This window comes from Lethenteron reissneri, chromosome 20 (assembly GCF_015708825.2).
Source record: "Lethenteron reissneri isolate LAM-NWPU_2019-01 chromosome 20, ASM1570882v1, whole genome shotgun sequence".
NCBI classification, from domain to species: domain Eukaryota; kingdom Metazoa; phylum Chordata; class Hyperoartia; order Petromyzontiformes; family Petromyzontidae; genus Lethenteron; species Lethenteron reissneri.
The window spans coordinates 12,201,409-12,222,710 of record NC_083798.1 but is presented as its reverse complement, the minus strand read 5'-3'; the positions used below and the strand labels follow the sequence as shown (position 1 = coordinate 12,222,710).

Below are 21,302 nucleotides of genomic sequence, written 5' to 3'. Positions count from 1 at the left end.
TGGATGATGATGATGGTGACGGGGAGTGGTGAGGGAGGGGATGAGGGGAGGAGGTTCGAGGGGGAGAGGGAGGGAGGGGATGGCGCAGAGGGCGAGGGGACGGGGCTGCAGGGAGGGGGGGGGGGGGTACAGCATCGTGCACCTTGGGGCCGGCTTATCCAATGGGGCTCCGGCCCGACCCCCGCGCGGAGTCTCCACGCATAAAAGGCGCGCGCCCGCGGGACCCAGCACGCGCGCGCCACAGAGAGCGAGAGAGATATTTATAGAGAGAGAGATACAGAGAGACATAGGGGGGGGGAGAAAAAAACAGGTTTGTGCTCTCCGGCTCTCTCCGCTCGCTCACCTGAGCGCGCGGGGCCAGGCCGGCGCACCTGTTGTACCTGCAGACACACTTACCTATCAGCGGGAGGGCAGGCGACAGGTACAAAAGAGGCACTTTTACCTGGGCAAGGGACACCTTCGGCACACCTGGAGAGAAGACGCGTCGACAGAGAGAATATCGCGCTGCGAAGAGAGCAAGCCTCGAGCGAGGAGGAGGTGGAACACCTGAACGCGACTACACCTGGAGAAGATATCCGCCCAGCTGAAGATCCGTCCGCCAGGAAGGAGTCTGCGTAGACACCTCCGGATCTTCGGACGACAACAGCAACAGCAGCAAGCAGGCACGGCAGCTCTACCTAGGAGACGGCACACCTGTAAACGCAGCACCCCTGTCTACGGCAACAACAACAACAACACACCCGCCAGGCCGTTCGCCTTAGTCCGCGGTCTAACATGACGGATGTGTTCGACTGCGGCTCGGCTGACCTGCGGCCGGACTTCATGAAGAGAGAGGCCGACTTCTACGGGCTTCACCAGGCGCACTCATCCCCGACTCTCCCCGAGTCCACGTCGACGGACTCCAGCATGAGCTATTACCCCTCTCCTCCGAGCGCCTACGCTGGCTACGGATCCTACTGCGCGCCGGCCTACGGGCAGCAGCAGCAGCAGCAGCAGCCTCTCAACCACTACCCCTACCAGCTGCCGCTGCAGGGAGCCGACAAGTCGTACCACCAGGGCTACCACCAGTACGGGGTTTTTGGTAGCGCCTACGAGGCGTACGGGCAGAGTGCGCCACCCAAGGCTACGGAGGATGGTGAGTTACCGATCTTTCAGACTGAACCCCGTTCACGATGGTGATCGTAATCACCCGTGTGGTCACCGTCATCATCGCCTTCATCGTGATAATCATTGCTATCATCGTCGTCATCAACATAATCATCATCATCAGCAGCAGCAACAGCGGCACCATCATCATCGCTGTCGACATGAACCAGTGGCATCCACGAACGCTTTGGCGCAGCGAGATGAGATCGTGTTTAAAGGTTTATTTTTTTGCTTGATCGATTTGTGAATTTACCAGAGGTCTGTACCCTTCTGCATCAAGGGTTACCTTGCTCGACGTATGTATACTGTGTGTACGCCTAGACTGTAGGTTTGTACGTATGTGGAAACCACGTTATGGCGCGTGTTATTAAAGCGCTCGCGCGCGCTATCGTCGTCGTGATGGAGCAGATGTGCGGCGTGGACGCGTGGTGACAGTTGGATTGATCGGCGGCGGACACGTACTCGACGTGCGAGCACCGCTCTAGTCAAGGACTGTTGCGCAGTTGTGGCGCACCAAGCGATGACCACACGTATGTCGCTGCTGTGTTACAGTGTTCAAAGGGGGCCCCACATTTATCGGCAGCCCTTGAGCGAATATCAAAACATCACAGCGTACTGTGTAATACGTTGCTTTTCCTCCACGGAACAGCATCGATGTTTGATACGGATGAGATATATTTCCGCTCTTGAGCCGTCTTCATGATCGTTATCATCTTCGGGACATGATCAATCCACTGCTGGATGAATGCCTCCCCTAAGCCGCCGTCAGAGACTCTTAGTCGATATCAAGACGAAATGACACAATCCCTCGCTCGTGTCATTCCATCTCTCGATCAAGCCGCTCAAACGATGACTGAGCGCGCACGACTGTTCGCAACTGATGACCGCGTTTGTGTGTGTGTGTGCGCGTCTCTTTCTTTTCTCTCTCTACCCCTCTTGCTCGCCCTCCCTCCGTGCGCAGTGGACGAGAAGGAAGAGGCGTCGCGAGAGAGCGGAGTGCGCATGGTGAACGGGAAACCCAAGAAGATTCGCAAGCCCCGAACCATCTACTCGAGCTTCCAGCTGGCCGCCCTCCAGCGCCGCTTCCAGCAGACTCAGTACCTCGCTCTGCCCGAGCGCGCAGAGCTCGCCGCCTCCCTGGGAGTCACGCAGACCCAGGTGCCCCCGCGTGACACATTTCGCATGCGCGCGCGTGTGTGTGTGTGCTGGTGTGCGTTGCGGTCCTGGGCCTCCCCTAGGTCGACTCAGCCTCAAACGAGTAACTGGCGGCGGTGTGTTAAACGTCGCCACGAGGGAGACAAAGGCGGGCGAGCGTTGTCAGCGAACGGCCTATTTTGGACGAGCGCATTTCGTGCGCGTGTCTAATACCACTTGCTCCCAACAGTCTGTTAAGGCTATGCGTGTTGGGGTAACCCTTTGCCTTTGCCTTTGTCTTTGCCTTTGCCTTTGCCGTGGTGGGGTCAGCCAGTCGGCCGGCCGCGTGTTCCCGTGGCGTCCGACGTGAAACCACGTACCGCGCGAGAAAACCATCGGTAATGTTGAGTCAGGCTTTTAGGCGAGGCCCCATTCGGCAGGGCTCGGCTCGTAACACGAAGTGGCCACTGCTCGGTTGGCGTGCGTAACGAGGTCGTGTTGCGTTACGACACCGGCTCTCGCGCAGAGCGCAGCCCGCGGACACGAGGAGGAGGGGGGTGACACGCCCGGCCCCGCGGTGATGCGCGCACACCCCACGCGTACCTTCTGGGTCGAGGCGCCAAGCCTCGAACTTCGCGTCATTTTTGTTGTTGTTGTTGCGTTCTCTGAACGAGCCGCGCTGTCACCGAACGCGGTGTGCGGGATGAGCGAGGTGCGGCAGGGGTGGAAAACGGTGGCGAGGTGTTAACTATCTCGCCGGGTATGCAGGATGTCGTGAGTTCGATCCCGACCCAGACGCCTGCCGCTGTATATTTGGAGTTTGCGTGTCTCTCTCTCTCCGTGGTCGCGTGGGTTTTTATCCGGGTCCTCTGCTCTTTTCTCTCCACATTTATAATCAATATCACGCGTTTAGAGTATTTGGCTGCTATACATTTCCACGCGATGAGCCCACTTCGTTGAGCTATCATTTGTGGCCAGGTCGCTTCTGGAAAATAACTATATGGCTCGGTCGGCCTTACCTGGTAAAATAAAAATAGCTTTCATTTCAAACGGCGAGGCCTCCTACTGAACGGTGACAAGAATAAATAACCCATATATTACTCCCTCCTCCCCATATGTATCTCTCCACGTTAAACAAAATAACACTTTCTTACACATCTCATCGGCCCCGCGTCCTTCGGGGAGTTTCTTTTTTTTCCTCAGCAGCTTTGTTTTATTACAGACAAACTCTACACTGGGCTCGCTCAAACCAATGCTGCTTGAACCTACTCGAATGTCAAAGGGTGTCTAGGGCTTTTTCTCATAGAAATGAGTCGTAGGTTCGACGCAATGCGACGTGCTACAAAGAAGGGTCATTGCCCGAAACGTCACCTCTTGTATATTCGCTTTCCCTTGAGGACAATGGTATTGGCGAATGTGTAGAGTTGTTAAATGGAGCTTGCGGTTGGGAGTTTGAGGGCTTGGTCGAGATGAGTGGCTGGGCACTGGAGTCATAGGTGCGGCCACGCGTCGTTATGCACACACTCGTCGTTGTTGTTATGAACGGAGACGTGTGGTTTTTTTTTATGATGTAAAAGTGAGGGCTGAATAACCCCAAATGTGACCAGACAACTCCTGGCGTTGCCTCCATTCAGCAGCGCGTTGAGTAAGGACTGGACGTGACTTTGTCGTACATACTCGGTCGTTTCTGAAGCCAGTGAGATCCATTGAGTGTAGGACTGTAAATTTCGATGTAAAGCTTCTTTCGTGACTGCAGGGATTCATCTTCTTGGTTCTTTCCGGTAAAGTCACGTAGAAGGGAAATAATAAAATAATAAAAATAAAACAATGAAATAAAATTCATCTTCTTGGTTCTTTCGGTAAAGTCACGTAGAAGGGAAATAATAAAATAATAAAAATAAAACATAATAAAATACAATTCTCACGACGTTTCGGCCACAACGCAAGCAGCCGTCCTCAGGGATGTCGGAAAGACAGCGTCTGAATTGATTTTGAAGGAATTCAGACGCTGTCTCCCCGACAGACCTGGTCTTCACCTGAGGACGGCTGCTTGCGGTGTGGCCAAAACGTCGTGAGAATTGTATTTTATTATGTTTTATTTTTATTATTTTATTACTTCCCTTCTACGTGACTTTACCGAAAGAACCAAGAAGATGTTGGACTGTACTTTATATGCGACCACCTCCCACGTTCTCCCCGCACACGTTCACTAATCGGCACTGACACTGTTGTGAAGTATGGTCAAATAGCACCCCCCTCCCCCGCGACCCACACGGAACGAGGAGGCCCTTCATCCAACAATAGGGCTGTCTGTGTGTGTATATATATATGTGTGTGTGAAACTGTGTGTATGAGACTGCGGGTATGAGACTGCGTATATGTGTGTGCGCGTGTTTCAGGCGGCGGAGTAAATAACAGTACAATTGCAAGTATAATTTTTGCATTGTACATTTTAAATGGGAGACATTAATGATTAATGGTTTTGTTTCTTCCGTTTAGCCACAAACTATGCGAATCATAATCCACGGAGACCGCGATTCCTCGCCATGTACTTTAGCGACCATGAACGAACCAGGATGTTGAAAGTAACACACATTTATTCATACTTTACTTTAATTCCGCATGAAGTTAAATCAGTTATTGTCGCCACAATTAAATCAAACTCATTTATTAGATTTGCCAAACACCTTAGCGGCAGGCGAGCTTTCTGAAAGATACAGTGTCGAGACTCAGCGGAGCTCTGCTGTATGGTGGCGAGATGTTAACTACCTCGCCTGGTATACAGGTGGTCGTGGGTTCGATCCCGACCCTCACGCCGGTATATATGGAGTTTGCACGTTCTTCCCGTGGTCGCGTGGATTTTTCTCCTTGTCCTCTGGTTTTTCCCCTCCACGTTTAGAAACGTGCATTTTGGGTATTTGGCTGCTATAAATATCCACATGATAAGCCACTTCGTTTAGCTACCACTTGTGGCCAGGTCGCTTCTGAAAACTAGTTATACAGTTTCGTGGGCCTTACCTTGCTTGTATGTGTGTATGTTGAACTTATTTCGCAGCGTATGTAGCCAACCTCGGTTGGCTGCGGTAGTTATATAATGTATTTTTAAAATGTAAACATCGTGTAATATTTTGAAACCACGTTCTGAACCCCTATTTTATACACACTATCATATATATATAAGTTTAGTTCCTTAGTAATACCTCTATTTTGTAGGACACTTCTGTACATATGTTTAGGAGTTCACTTTGTGTACGTTTAGTACTCTCCGTATCTAATTGTTAATCGGAACTTCGGTTTGTGGTTTGGGTTGTGAGTAATTGTTTGAGCTGATTCCTGAACGACTCCTCGGCCTTTGTCGCCGGATTTTGGTAAGCAGAGAGCGATATATATTTCACTCGTAGTGGGCAGCAAATAAAAGTGCTAATTTCATATAACAACAACAACAACCCCTTTCACACCTACCATCTTCCACAATTATTGGAACACATATCCCGGGTGCATCATTACTTTTCCGACTATTATATGTATACATTGTGTGTGTGTGTGTACGTGTGTATGCCGGTGTTATTGGTTTGGCGTTGAGAAAGGAAATATCATGAGCCACAAAGCTCAGTGCTAGACACTGAGCAGAAACTATCGAGTCACGCGTGTGTGTGCGTGTGTGTGTGCGTGTGTGTGTGCGTGTGTGCGCGTGTGTGCGCGTGTGTGTGTGCGTGTGTGCGCGTGTGTGTGTGCGCGCGCGTGTGTGTGCGCGTGTGTGTGCGCGTGTGTGCGCATGTGTGCGCATGTGTGCGCGTGTGTGCATGTGTGTGCATGTGTGTGCGCATGTGTGCGCGTGTGTGTGCGCGTGTGTGTGTGCGTGTGTGCGCGCGCGCGCGTGTGTGTGCGCGTGTGTGTGCGTGTGTGTGCGCGTGTGTGCGCATGTGTGTGTGCGCGTGTGTGTGCATGTGTGTGCATGTGTGTGCCGTGCCGGCCTTCATAGGTGCTCGCTAACAGAACTTGCTCCAACAGTTGGTTAAGACTACACGGGGGATCTTTGTCTTGTTTGGGGGGGGGGGGGGTCGTGCCTAGCGCACTGCACTACGAACCCGATAACCCCACTTCGATTCCCGGCCACTGCGAACATCAATAGCGATTATCTTAACGATCTCAACCAGCCCTGGGTCAATGTATAGCCATACGCGAGTAACTGGTGCGGCGTGTAAACCGTCCACAATGGAGAGACAAAGGCGGCCGGGCTTGGTGGTGACCACACCAGCCCCCCGTGAGCCGTTTCGGCCATAACTGCTCGTTAATGACAAATGCCCCAACACCGGGGGAGAGTCGAGGGGTGTTCGTGTGCGTGCGTTCGTGCGATTGGCATCACATCCATCACTGTCTGCAGCATCTCACACCTTCCACGTCTAACCCGAGACCGCTTCTCTTCCCTTGACGGAGCGCAGGTGAAGATCTGGTTTCAGAACCGGCGCTCAAAGTTCAAGAAGATCGGCAAGCACGGCGAGATGATGCCCACGCCGGCTCAGGCCAGCCCCGCCAGCAGCGACCCCATGGCCTGCGACTCGCCGCCGTCGCCGGGCCACCAGCTGGCCCCGTCGTCCACCACGGGGGGCCCCGGCCACCTGGGCCCCGCGTCATCCCCTTGGGACTGCCCCAGCCCTGCGAACAGCACGGCACTCTCCGCCGTACTCATGCAAAGCGCCCAGCACCAGCAGCAGCAGCAGCAACATCAGCAGCATCAGCAGCATCAGCAGCATCATCAGCAGCACCAGCAGCAGCTGCATGCTCAGTACCCGCCGGTTGGCCCTTGGTTTGGGGGGCACTCTCACCTGCAGGGGCCGTCCACGTACGGGCAGCAGCAGACGCCGCCGCCGCTGCTGCACGCGCCACACATCGACGTGAGCGCGACCGCCGCGTTCTAGCGAAGCGGAGCGAGGGGCGAGGGGGGAGGAGATGGAGGATGCGGCGACAGAGCAGCCACGGGCGTCACTTGCGCGACTGGCGAAACTGTTTGGATCAACACGTCCTGTTGTTGTTGGTATCATTACCACCACCAACCACCACCACCACTACTACTACCTACCACGAGACCACGAGCACCGCCACGACGACCATCTTTCATGTTGCTGCTGCCACGCGACGGGGACAATCCGAATAAAATCCGCGCGAATTTTTTTAAAAGACGCAGGCCGACTTGGTGCAAGCTTCAGATGCGTGACATTTCAAAACGCATTTGTGTTTTTTTTACTCACTTACTTACCACCAACGAGTAATTTAAAAAAAATATATATAATCGTTGGGTCGTCGCATTAAGTGCATCAGTTGAAGACAAAAAAAAACAGCGTAGATATTTCAGGGACAATGGAGGTGTTCGTACGTTGACTTTGTCAGTCTCTCGGGGTCGAGACTCAATGTATTATTATTGTTGTTGTAGCTGTCCTTCGCAGTGCCTTCCTCCGGTTATAGACAACACACACACGACACTTCTAATTTATCAAAGCTTGCAACAACGCAATATTTTCTGAAACAACAACAACAAGAACGATGATGATGATGATCAAAAAATGGTAAAACAAAACAATTACGAAAAGGTATACGGAATTAAATATAAACACAGAATTGTACATAACCCTCTACAACGATATCATTATACCCCACCTCTATACTATTGATATATATTCAGTGTCATATATATAAGTTATTGAATTTCAGTGTCGCTCCCGTGAACGTTTGTTTCGCGTTGTGTTCAAGAAAACAAAAAAAAATATTCTAATATCGCTGTAAATATTTTGGTGGCATCTCGCCATCAGCTTTGCGTGTGCATCATGCACCAGTGCACGAACCTCATTGGGTATGGGTCACACACGCGCACATCGTCACACGTGCGCGAACACACGCACGCACGCGTGTACAGACAACCCATAGCTAAACATATACAAAAACACACACCACACGCATTCACAACAACAGCAACCAAGGAATTTGCACGCATGCACACACACACACACGATCACACACGCACACACTGCTTCGCACATACATATACTCAATCATAATACAACATCCATACATAACATACAACACAGACAAAGATCCCCTGTATAGCCTTAATATACTGTTGGGACAAGTGCGATTAGCGAACACCTATGAAGGCCGGCACGGCACACGAGGGGTGGTTGGCCAGCACCACGCCCGGTCGCCTTTGTCTCTCGGAGTGGCGATGTTTACACACCGCACCAGGTACTCATTTTAGGCTGAGTCGATCTAGGGGAGGCCCAGGACCGGTTAAGATAATCGTTACTGGTGTTGGCCATGAAGTGGGAATCGAACTCGTGTCGCCGGGTTAGTAGCACAGCGCGCTAACCGCTACATTACAGATCCCCAATCAAAATACACAAACATAGACCCCCCCCATATAGCCTTTAATAAACTGTTGGGGCAAGCGCTGTTAGAGAGCGCCTAGAAACAATCACACACGACAACCAACACATTCACGCACAGACAAACACACATGCACACACACACACACGTACACGCACACTCATACACACACAAACACGTACACATGCACACACGCGTACACACACGCACGCGTACACACACGTACACACACACATGCACAAACACGCACACTCAGAAGGTTCCGTTCACATGAAACCTTATCCGTCGCTCTTAAGTTTAAGCGCAAAAGGGCGCGCACTTTTGCACGAGTGCATATGGGTAAGCGTAGCCCCTTTACGACAACTTTGGTGGAATATGATGTATTATTTATATTCATTAAAGTTCGCAGTCTCAGTGGCCCCGTAATTTATTTGTAACATGAGACCCCCACCCCCCCCCAATCCCCTGCGCGCGGTAATAAACGTGGACGTTTGTACATTTCGCCTGCTGTGAAATTCACTCGGCCCGTGGCATCCGTGGGCACCGTCACTCACTCCCCACAGCGGCGCTGACATCGGGCGCAATTGCATCGTCTTGTCTCCTCGCCTCCAGACATTTCATCTCTCTCTCTCTCCTGCCGATGCCAGCATCTCTCTCTGTCTGTCTCTATGTCGAGCATCTCCTATTATCTCCACTATCTCTCGCTCAACTTTCTTCACCAGTAAAAGAAACAAAAATCACATTCATAGATTGTAACCGCGGAGTATGGAAGCGTTCAATTTTGCGCGTTCCAAAAATATTATCCATGCGGGTTGGCAAATTTGATACTGTAAACCATTTAGTGATGGTAGGGTGCTCATTAGCTGTACAGTACAATTTACGACGTCACTGGGGTGTTTTAGTTTTTAGTTTTGGATCGAGCCAGTTCAGTGCGAGAGTTCGAATGTTAGTTTTCGCAAATCTTCTATCATGGTTATGCATTGTAAAATGATACAATATCTAGCTTACACGTGGGTTTGCGCGTACATTATAATTTTGCCGTTGGGTATTATTTTGTTTATAAACGTTCTAAATTGCCAACAGATTTACGCAAGCAAACATCGGCAAACTATTGTTCACACATTCATGAACAAATGCGTACAAAGTCGTTCGCCGTTTTGTGAACACGTGCGTGGCACGCCCCGACGGAGACAGCGTGGCCGATGTATCGTGCACGCGGGCATCGCAGAGCCGACACGCTAGCGCGATTAATCGTGGAGTCTGTTCCGCGACAACCCAGTAAACAACCACGTACCAACGACGATGGCGGGCCCAACATCGTTGTTCGCATGCGGTTGGAAGCGTTGCTGGGACGATGTTGGCCAACCACAACGTTCCATGTTTCACTGCGCCGCTCGCTCCTAATAGTGCGGCTATTCATAGGCCAATTTACAAACCCATTCATCAAAACGCGTAAAAAAAATACACCCCACGCATTTTATTGTAAGGCTCAGTGGTTTAAAGTTCAGTCTCCAACATTGATTATCCATTCTCTAGCCTTTCTATTTACGCGTGCTATATGAGGAAAGAGCCATTGCTCGAAACGTCGTCTCATTGCGTACTTTTCCTTTTCAAGGCCACGCACGGTGTTATCGAGGATCGCGTTGAGTTATTACTCGACATGACTCCGCGTTTCAGGATCCACCAATCGCTCGCTCATTCACCATCAATCGCTCGCTCATTCACCACCAACCACCACGACGGCGCGAGGTCTCTGTGCGATATCATCTCAGTCGACCACTTCGCGCAATCACGACGCGTCGTCCCGCTTACGCGTTCCATGGAAGACGCAGAGTCGGGGGAGATTTTCATCTCGTCCGCGCCCCTCTTTCCCGGTCGGCGAGCCGGAAGACATTGTCACACCCGGCACACCACATCCAGTTAACGGATGTGGCCACTGTTTACTTGCATCTTCTTGGTTCTTTCGGTAAAGTCACGTAGAAGGGAAGTAATAACTTGCAGTTCGATACACATTTGTGGAGCGATGAAGTCGTTTGTACAGTAATGTACACATACATTTCGACGCGTCCTTGACAATTTTATTTGCTTCGTCATCACCTCGTCAATCCCCGGTCTAAACATAGTGCGTTTACCCATAAACCAATTAAATAACGTTATCGTCACACAGGCACGTATGTACGGTGTAGGCGAGGTGAAGTCATTGCCTCACGGAACTTCGTGCCAAGAGTTCATTGCTGAGCTTTTTGGCATCGGCGAGCACGGCGTGTCCACTCTGCAGCGCAAACTCCTCTCTCCACAGCACGCGCTCACGCACACGCGGCGGCTCCACTCGGGTGGTCGGTAACGCGGAATGTGCGCGCACCACATCCAGTCTCCCTCTCGCGAGTACGGCTGTGGCAACTACCCACGGGCTACACACTGCTCCAGTCTAGCGGTTAACCCGGTCGATCCTTGGATACGCACGAAGATGCCCCGTGTCGCCTTAGCAGACTGTTGGCACAAGTGCTGTTAGCACCACGCCCGGCCGACTTCGTCTCCCCAGTGGCGATGTTTTTACACACCTCACCAGGCACTCGTTTGAGGCTGAGTTGACCTAGGGGTGGCACAGGACCGGTTCAGATATTCGTCGCTGGCGTTGGTCGTGAGCGGGATTCGAACTCGGCTCGCCGGGTTCGTAGCGCGGCGAGCTAACCGCTACAATACCTCTCTCCACAACATAGTGCATTGCCCATATACACACAAACACACACTTACATACAAGGTGATTAAATTAGAGATTCTCCGTTGATTTGTCTTGACTGCCAAAGAGATGTCTTCATATCTCACAGAAAACGAGAGGAGGAGATAGCAAGGGATGGGGGAGTTTTCGATGTAATAAGTATACAGCATTGGGATTCATGGGAGACATATAGGATTTAAAATATTATATTATACACTATATGTAATTCTTCCCTATGTGTTGGGGTACCCATCTATATACATGCAGGGTCGGAGTGGTGGTAACGTAAATAGCGCTTTGTGTACCCGGCGACTCTAAGTTTGATTCGGGCTCACGGCTACCATCAGTGATGACTGCTGAGTGATATTAACACCGGGGTTGTCCTCTCTCCTCCACCCCTTTTACCAACTCGCGCTGACCAGTGTGGTGAAGTACGGTGAAAAAGAAATCCCCTATGACCGACAACCGCGTGGAGAGGCCTTCATCAATAGGATGGCTGGTGTTGTGTTTTATCCGTGAGCCAACCTGCACACACACACACAGCGCTGTAATCTAAATCGCATGTATCTCATCGAGAGCGCCGTGCCTGTGTTCGTATGCGCGGAGCGACAACGTAGTGGTTAACGCACTCAAGCTACGAACGCGGCCGCACCTGAGTTCGAATCCCGCTCACGCGGAGGAAGCCTCCAGTGGCGAATGATAGAACACGCCAACTATCGGAACTGAGTTCTCTGCATTTCCCTCTGTAGGGTCGACTCAGCCTTAAATCAGTGACCTTGGCGCAGTGTGGCCAACGTCACAAGTCAGCGTGGGCTACGTGACGCTGTCCTAAATAGGTGATCGCAAACAGCAGCACTTCCTTTGCCCCAATAGCCTTGTGCAGACTCGGCGGTAATTGACGCTGCGTAACTGCATCATCGCACGCACGCACGCACGTGTGTATGTACGTGTGTATGCATACAATGCAGCCTGCGCGCAGTACGCATGCCCCGTGCGGAGCGGAGCGTGTTTACATTTATATGTCACGGGGAATTCGTGTGCGGTTGCTCTTTTTTGCCGGAAGCGAGGGCCATCGGAGCGCGGTGCCGATCGCACGCAAAGCCCTTTTTGTTCCCGAGAAATGGCGAGAATGCGCCCTCCTTGCTCAATGGGTTCTCTTTCTTATCCACGGCAGACAGAAGGCCTCGTGTGTCTCTCTCCCACACCGCCCCCCCCCCCCTCTATACGTGCGTCGCGCACATCCTCATTGCTCTCTCCACTGCTGCACACAGAACACGAGGAGGATGAGGAATTGGTGGCTTGAGTTTGGTGGTTGGGAGGCTGGGGAAGAATGGGGGGGGTAGGAGAGTTGCAGCAAGTCCTCAATAATAATAATAAATATATAATAGCCCGTTGTCTACATCATCATGAGACTGGATTATTTAGACAATGTGCACACACCATAACAATATTGCGCTGAGCATTCCGTCCACGGAGGAATATCTCCCTTTAGACGAATTATCGCTGTTTCTGCCTCGCACGCCGCGTCCAATGTCACGCACGTGGCGTGTAACGCAGAGCTCAGGCGGGGGGAGGTGGGGGGGGTCGAGTGGCCTCCTCCCCACGCCGCGTAGCTCGTTGTGCCCGGAGTGCGTGGGGGTATTTGGCCATACTTCACCACGACGCTCAGAGCTTCTCGTCCCTCAACCTGCACGGTGTTGTTTTGTTCGTAGCCGATTACACAGCCACCACCGCGGAGGCGATTCCACGGTCACGGAATTACAAGACGACTTGCGCGGGCACACTCGTTATTATTATTCTACGCGCGCACCGCCTCGATTGGAAACGATGCTCTCGCGATTCATCGCACGCGAGGGACACGTAGGAGCCGCGCAGCACGCTCCACGGCTCCAGCCACGGCGGTAATTGTCACGCTCTGGGGCATGGTCGGGTTTCTGAGTCATGCGCCGTAATTCCGTTACCGCCGGAATCGACGCCCGTGCATTGGTGCACATCGCGATCGGTGCACACCGCGTCCGCGTCTTAGCGCTGCCCGGCGCGGCGCCCCCTTGCTCGCCTTTCGGTCGTCGAGAGCCAAAGCGAAAGGCGCGCATATCAATTGTGGCAACAAGCCCTGATGCCGCTGTTGCCCTCGTTCCAGTTGATCTTCTTTCAGTTGCTTCTCCTGTTGCTGCCGCCGCTGCTGCTGCTGCTTGCTGCATTAGCCTTCATTTCCGCCCAGAGCCAGGGCTACGTAATCCACGCGCAGACTCTCTGGAGCCGACACGCCGTGAGTGACAGCGAGCCAAGCCCAGCGCCCCCGGGCAGCGCTCGACTCTCATCGCACCCCCTTCTCCCCCTCTCCCTCCCTCCCTCCCCCCCTCTCCCTCTCCCCCCTCTCCCACTCTCCCTCTCCCCGGACTCGCTCCTTCTCGCTCTTTCCCCTCGCTCTCTGCCCGGACTCGCTCCCTCCTCCCGCCCTGCAACTCTTCCCAGACTCGCTCCACTCACTCTCTATCTCGGGCTCCCCTTGTACTCGCTCCACTCGCGCTCTCCTACCTCTCTCTCTCTCTTTTCTTTTTACGATCAGTGGAAACAAGAAGATGCTCGGTGTATTCGACACTTTGCTTCGTTCATCATTTCGTATTTCTTTTTTATTTACATTTTAAACTCTGCTTTATGTAAAGCCCCACCTCTCGCTCACTCTCTCGTTCGCTCTCTCTCGCTCTCTCCGCCTCTCTCTCTCTCTTTCCCCGCGTTCGCTCCGCTCGCTCTCCCCGATCTCTCCTGGCACTCTCCCTTCGTGCCACGCAGTCGTCTCTACCCTGCCCCCCCTCCTCCTCCACCGTGTTTCGGGAGGGCCAGGCAGTCACGTTCTGTCGCCGGCAGGCCTCGTTCGGGGTGTGCGTGTGTGGGGGAGTGTGTGGGTGTGTGGGGGTGTGTGTGGGGGTGTGCGTGTGTGTGGGGGTGTGTGAGTGTGTGGGGGTGTGTGTATGTGGGGGTGTGTGAGTGTGTGTGGGGTGAGTGTGTGTGGGGGTGTGTGTTTGTGTGTGTGGGAGTGTGTGGGGGAGTGTGTGGGTGTGTGGGGGTGTGTGGGGTGTGTATGTGGGGGTGTGTGAGTGTGTGTGGGGGTGAGTGTGTGTGTGGGGTGTGTGTTTGTGTGGGGCGAGTGTATGTGTGTTTGTGTGAGTGTGTGTGGGGGTGTGTGAGTGTGTGTGGGGGTGTGTATGTGTGTGTATGTGTGTATGTGAGTGTGTGTGGGGGTGAGTGTGTGTGGGGGTGTGTGTGTGTGGGGTGTGTGTATGTGTGTTTGTGTGAGTGTGTGTGGGGGTGTGTGAGTGTGTGTGGGGGTGTGTGTGTGTGTATGTGTGTGTATGTGTGTATGTGAGTGTGTGTGGGGGTGAGTGTGTGTGGGGGTGTGTGTATGTGTGTATGTGAGTGTGTGTGGGGGTGAGTGTTTGTGGGGGTGTGTGTATGTGTGTATGTGTGTGTATGTGTGTGTGTGAGTGTGTGTGGGGGGTGTGTGTATGTGGGGTGTGTGTGTGTGTATGTGGGTGTGTGTATGTGTGGGGGTGTGTGTTTGTGTGGGGTGAGTGTGTTTGTGTGGGGGGTGTGTGTATGTGTGTATGTGTGTGTATGTATGTATGTGTGAGTGTGTGTGGGGGGTGTGCGGTGGTGCAGTGGTTAGGGCGCTGCGCTACGATCCTGGCGACTCGCTCACGGCCAGCACCAGTGACGATTATTTGAACCGGTCCTGAGCCTCCCCTAAGTCGACTCAGCCTCAATTGAGTGCCCGGTGCGGTGTATAAACCATCGCCACTGGGGAGACAAAGACGGTCGGGCGTGGAGCAGGCCTCCCACCCCCTCGTGTGCCGTTCCAGCCTTCGTAGGTGCTCGCTAACAGCGCTTGCCCCAACAGTCTGTTAAGGCTACACGGTGGATCTTTGTCTTTGTGTGTGAGCGACCGTGTTTGTGAGAGCGTGCGTGACTGTAGTGTGCGTGTCCGTGAGTGTGTGTGGGTGAGTGTGTGGGTGTGTGAGTGAGTGTGTGGGTGTGTGTGTGGGTGAGTGTGTGACTAAGTGGTGACATTATGCTATGTATAGCCATGTGTGTATGCGTGAAACAATACATTGGTGTATATACAGTATAGGCACACATGCCCATATATACCGCCACGTGCACTGCAGTGCTCAACATACAACACACATCACGCTCGGCCCTGAGGAAGATGTCACCAAGGATGTCGCTTTACGTTGAGAGCATGCGGCAAGCGACATGTCACAAAGTGCACAAAATATGCATCACAATCTACATCCTTTGTAGCAAAGTACAATTGGTGCAAGTGACAGTTGTACCATAGGCTTGGTGATGACAATGATCATTTAATATTAAAATACATTTGTAAGATGGCAACATTGTTATGAAGGAAGACCTCATGAACCATGAGCAATGGCACTCCAGCTCATGAAGCAGGCTGTGCCGACCGAAACGTCAATACTTTTTTTGCTAACTTCGTTTAAACCAAAAAGACCGGTTTATTTGTATTTTTTTTGTATACCATATATAAACGCATTAAAACGAATTTTGTTATCATATTTCCATCGAGAGACGAAATGCCTTCATCTAAATCGGCTGTACAAAGTAAATGAGACGTAGTTTATCCTCCACGTTTTGTTTTTCATTTTCGGTAAATCGGAAAAGAGAGAACGCGTGTTCGTTGTTGTTATCGTTATTATAATATTTACTGTTCCATTTATTATTATTTTCTGTTGTTGTGATCGCGAGACGCTGACAGTCCCATCTACTTTCCGAGAAACACAATTGCAGTGTCTCCGACAAGTTGATGAGTGGCTACACGCGCGTGCATGATGCGAGCCTGTGGTTATGGCTTTTGCATTATTACGTACATCTTTTGATAGTTATACACACATGCATGTGTGTGTGTACACGGCGCGCTTTATTTATTTATTTACTCTCACTCGCGTATTACCCCCCCCCAGCGAACGCAATGGCGCGCATATCAAAAAATACGGCCACGGTTTAAAAAACACCCCCCAAAAAAACCAAGCCAATGTTTTCATATATTCGTGCATTAGCGACCACGATCAATCCACTACTGGACGAAAGCCCACCTGAAATGTGAATAGTGCGTTCTCCATGCCACCTCACCCGCAGGGACTAACCCCGTGTGGTGAAAGGTACAGCCGGCCACCTCCCCCCATGGCACTCTGTAAATGAAGCAACTATGCCAGTGGTGTGGTGCCGTAAATTAATGTTCAACACAATTATCCCACGATACCCGGACGTTTTTTATTGTGCTCCACTCACATAGTTTTGAACCTCTACATTTGTTTCAGAGTCTCCCTCGCAAAGTATACATTTGTCTCAATGGGCACTCACCTACTTGGTTATATATATTTGTGTGTGTGTGTGTCAACAACACTGCCTTCAAATATAGCAGAAGAAGGGCTGTTGCCCGAAACGTCGCAGATTATTTATTATTTTCAGGAAGTGTTTTTTTTTATTGATTCTGCTTGTGCACCACCGACAACGCAGCATCGTCAATGATTCGGTTCATATATATCGTGTGTATATCGTGTATATATAATGTATATCTAGTATATATATACAGTGTAAATTTTCAGTCAAATGTCGCTTCCCAAAGAGGACCTGTATTGAGGTGTTATGTTCATGCATTTTTCGACTTTTTCGTGAAACTGTAACGCAGTGCGCTACCGCTGCGCTACGAGCAGGGCCACCTAAGTTCGACTCCCGACCACGGACTACCATCATCGCCACGTGATATCTGAACCGATCCCAACTCCCGCCTTCCTTCACGAACCCCGTAGACCGGCCAGCGTGGTCAAACAATCCCTGTACGCGACCCGAGGCGGGATAGGCATTCATCCAGCAGTAGAGTAGCAGACGACTGTGAATTATTTAGAGCCCATTCGTCGAGCTCTCACGACACACGTCACGTGGCGTTAGCGACAATATTATGATTATTAATTCAGTGGCAGCACACACACAGACAAACACACAGACAAACAATGGCATTTATAGGTTAGAAGATGCACAGTTACATACCAGGGTCAAAATCATAATTGTTTTTGGGGGGCGGCACCAATACCTGCCCTCCCTCCCTCCCCGATTCCTTTTCCGAATACAATGACGTCCATCATCATCATGCTCCTCCTTGCCGCCCATCTTTATACACCCCGCTAGGAATCCTCGAGCGTGCCAGCTGTTGAATGGGGGGGGGCGGGGGGGGTCTCAACTCGCACGGCGAGGACGAGTATGACGAGGGCGATAACCGTGTCTCGCGATTTCATCCGGGTCCACACCCGAGCGAAAAGTTGCACGCAACTCGGACACAACAAAAAAGTATAAGGCAGCGAGATGGATGCGGATGAGTGCCGATTTACATTTCTGGAACAGGGTCCGTTTCGGACCCTGTCGGCTGCTATTTAAGAAGTTTTTTAAATATATCTTTTTATTTTACCAGGTAAGGCTCACTGACCTATGTAGGTAGCTCTTTTTCAAAAACAACATGGCCACAAATGATATCTCAACGACGTGGCTTATCACGTGGAAATGTATTGCAGCCAAATACTCTAAACGCATAATTGATTCTAAATGTGGAGGGAAAACACCAGAGGACCTGCAAAAAAATCCACGCGACCACAGCGAGAACATACACACTCCAAATATACGGGATCGAACCCACGACCTCCTGCATATCAGGCGAGGGAGTCAACATCTTCTAGCCACCGTGGCGCCGCGTGTCGTTCTGTGTTGTACTGCGCGCCGCGAAGCGGCGTGCGTGTTGAACTGTTGCACCCGTCGCGAGATTCCGCCAGGGATGCAAAGAGGCACGAAACGTGGAGGATGCATGTCTCTCTCTCCCGTGGGTGCACCACAACGCGTTCTGCCAGTCCGCGTGGCGCTCAGCAAGATGCGTCTGTGTTTACACGTGCGGCCTGCCTTGAGCCTGGTGATTTCTGAACGTAGGGAAATGAGAATGCAGTGTTTGTACATCTTAATCCTAACACAGCTCGTTTTGTGAGCGTGTTAGTGGGGAGCGGTAGTTCGGCGGTTTGTGCCGCGCTGCGCTACGAACCCGGTGACCCGAGTTCAATTCCCGCTCACGACCAACACAGGTGACGATTATCTGAACCGGTCCTGGGCCTCCCTAGGTCGACTCAGCCTCAAATGGGTACGTGTGTAAGCATCACTGCTATGGAGACAAAGGCGGCCGGGCGTGGTGCTGGCCACCCACTGCTTCGTGTCCCGTTCCGGCTTTCATAGGTGCTTGCTAACAGCACTTGCCCCAACAGTCGGTGGAGGCTCTACGGGGGAGCTTTGTCTTTGTGTATGTATTACAAAAGTGGCACAATAAACTAACATTTTCATCTTCAAAGTTAAAGTCTAAAATATTGCATACTCTTGGATACACGAAGAAGGGTCATTACCGGAAAAGTCGTCTGTTACATCTTTATTTATTTACATTTAAACGTGTTGAGATTTTCTTATTTTTCTACATTTTGTTTAATACAGCCAAGGTGGCTGGCAAAGTGAAAAACTCGCGACATGTCGGTGCACAGCAGGGATCTATTTACCAAATGAGACGTTTCCCCTGCGGACGTCATCGTGAGCCTGACATTTCCTCACCGTTACCACAGATGGTGGGCACGGGACCCATCGGGGGGTGTGAGGAGGAGGTGGGGGGGGGGGTTGAACGGGCCATCGACTCATCCGCGTACAACGTCTCTTTAGTGGATCCACAGCTGGATGAGATGAGATGCCACCTTCGACGCCGTGCGAGTCGGGGGGGGGGGGTGATGGGGGTTATCTGACCATACTTCACCACGCCGGTGTCACTGCGGGTCGGTGGAGGCGGGGAGCGTAGACACGAGAGAGCAAGCAGGGGGCGTTGGGGAATACAGGCGACGAGGAGGTTTCGTGAGATGCGTGACCTTCAGGAAACTTCATGGGAGGGGAGATATCATTTGACAGATGGCGACGGCTTGGAGGAAGCCTTTGTCGTCCAGCAGTGGATAGACCACGGCTGCTGACGATGATGATGATGATGATGGACCTCTGGGTGGGATCTGTCGCGAATCCAATGAGGTTTGAACCTTGCACGTTCTTGTTTTATTTCATCCTTTAATCTTTAACTAAATAATTTTTAAGGGGTCAGTTACGCGCGAGCTCGTTTTTTTTTTTTTTCCACTGACACGTCGATTACACTCGCATCACCTGCAGCCAGGAAGACCTCGTCAACCCACTCTGCACCATGGCCAACGACGCACCATCAGCCCGTCATATCATCTGAGCTCTTCCGTGATTTCAGTTTTTTACCATTCTCCGCCTACTAATCTCCCCCCCCCCCCCACTCCCCACCTCGGGAAGATATTTCCATGATCCCCTCACACTGGACGTGTGTTTTAAGACGTGTTTCTGCTTCATTTGAACGCAAGACAAGTTTTCCCTTGCGGCAGTTCGGCCAGACGGGAACCGCGACGGAGCAATGGGATGATGTTGATGATTCTTTAGATTGCCATATAAAAAAAAGACAGCTTTAATCGAATTATGTTAGTATTAATGTACTGATTGTGAGTTATTGTTTTGCTTGTTGATAAATGTGGGCTTTGGCAGTGGTATGTGACGGACTCCTGTTTGGAAAGCTGCCAGCTCGTGGTGTCTTTAACGTGCACCTTGCAGACGACGGTACGCTTTGGTAAGCCCCCACAGCATCACTGCGCCCAAGGTAGGGCTCAATTTCAGCCGTAGCTTTCCGGATCTGAACTCCGGAAAATATCCTCCTTCCCCCCCACCCCCACCACACAACAATATTCTTTGAGAAATCACTGGTACAGTGTCGTAGAATGCCAATCTTTCAACAACATACTTAATGTCCTCTTACCTCTTAAAAAAACAAACTATTGACTTGCAACAATCATTATTGGTAACTAAGTTCCATCAATCGAGATGATCATTATGGAATGCAACTGCCGTTGGCCTGGCAGGGGCTGTGATCGTGCACCCACGACAGTGTCCTCCGATCCCCTCCGCATGAGGCTCAGGCACCAAGGTGGAGGCTCTCTCCCTGCCTCCCTCCTTTTTTTCGATCAGAAGAAATGTAACAAAAATGCTCGGTTATTCGACACTTTGCTTTGTTCATCATTTTAGTTATTGCATGTTTAGCTTTTATGGCCTTTAAAAAAAATAAAAACATGAAATCTAACATTTAATCCCTCCCTCCCTCCCCCTGCCCTGTCTCGTCATCACTGACTGATTGCCGAGGTCATTACGAGGGGACTGTGGCAGCAATGTCTCGGCCCTTCTCCGGTCACCCCCACCCCTCCCCCACCCCGGAGCCCCCCCCCCCGCTTTCACTCCCCCGTTCCCATAATGCTCTACGGCAACGCTTACTGATTTTGTGTTCGGTATTGCTTTTGCTTTGGCTGGGTTGGCAAGATTTGTATGGAGTATGCGTGGATACGGCACATTTAGTCGAGCGGCAGGTCACGTGTGGTGGGGTAAATTTTGTGGGAGCTCCCTTATGTTCCAATACGTATGGACAGCGTGGAAGAGTAGGGCCGAAATACTCCCCCAGAGAGGGCCTCCATCTAGGGCAGTTGGTTTGCACCTTTTGGGCTTTCTGTGACATTTAACTGTGGGTGTGAGCGTCGCAGGCCGTGGTGTTAGCACAAACAGCGAAACGGGGTTGGGCCGGTACCACTTAGGGTGACAAATGCCTCTCGTACCCATCATGGGCAAGACGCGCAGTATCCATTCTGCCTGTTTTATTGACACACTTCATATTGACTCCCTTCACAATTGTTTTTTTTCCAAAACAACATTTGTCTGCCAAACATACTGGCGAAATGATTCATAATTGGGTTACTTTGGGTGAGACCGTGTAGGTATGCAAATTCTTGAA

The 21,302-nt window shown here is 51.4% G+C and overlaps 1 protein-coding gene across 1 annotated transcript; it reads left to right on the top strand.

The window, feature by feature from the left end:
• Window positions 1-244: 244 nt before the first annotated feature.
• LOC133344768 (homeobox protein DLX-5-like) lies at window positions 245-9,140 on the top strand. Its single transcript, XM_061554909.1, has 3 exons — window positions 245-1,135; window positions 2,108-2,304; window positions 6,723-9,140. Exons 1-3 carry the CDS (start codon window positions 775-777, stop codon window positions 7,197-7,199), a joined length of 1,035 nt encoding a protein of 344 aa, XP_061410893.1. The 5' UTR covers window positions 245-774; the 3' UTR covers window positions 7,200-9,140.
• Window positions 9,141-21,302: the final 12,162 nt, after the last annotated feature.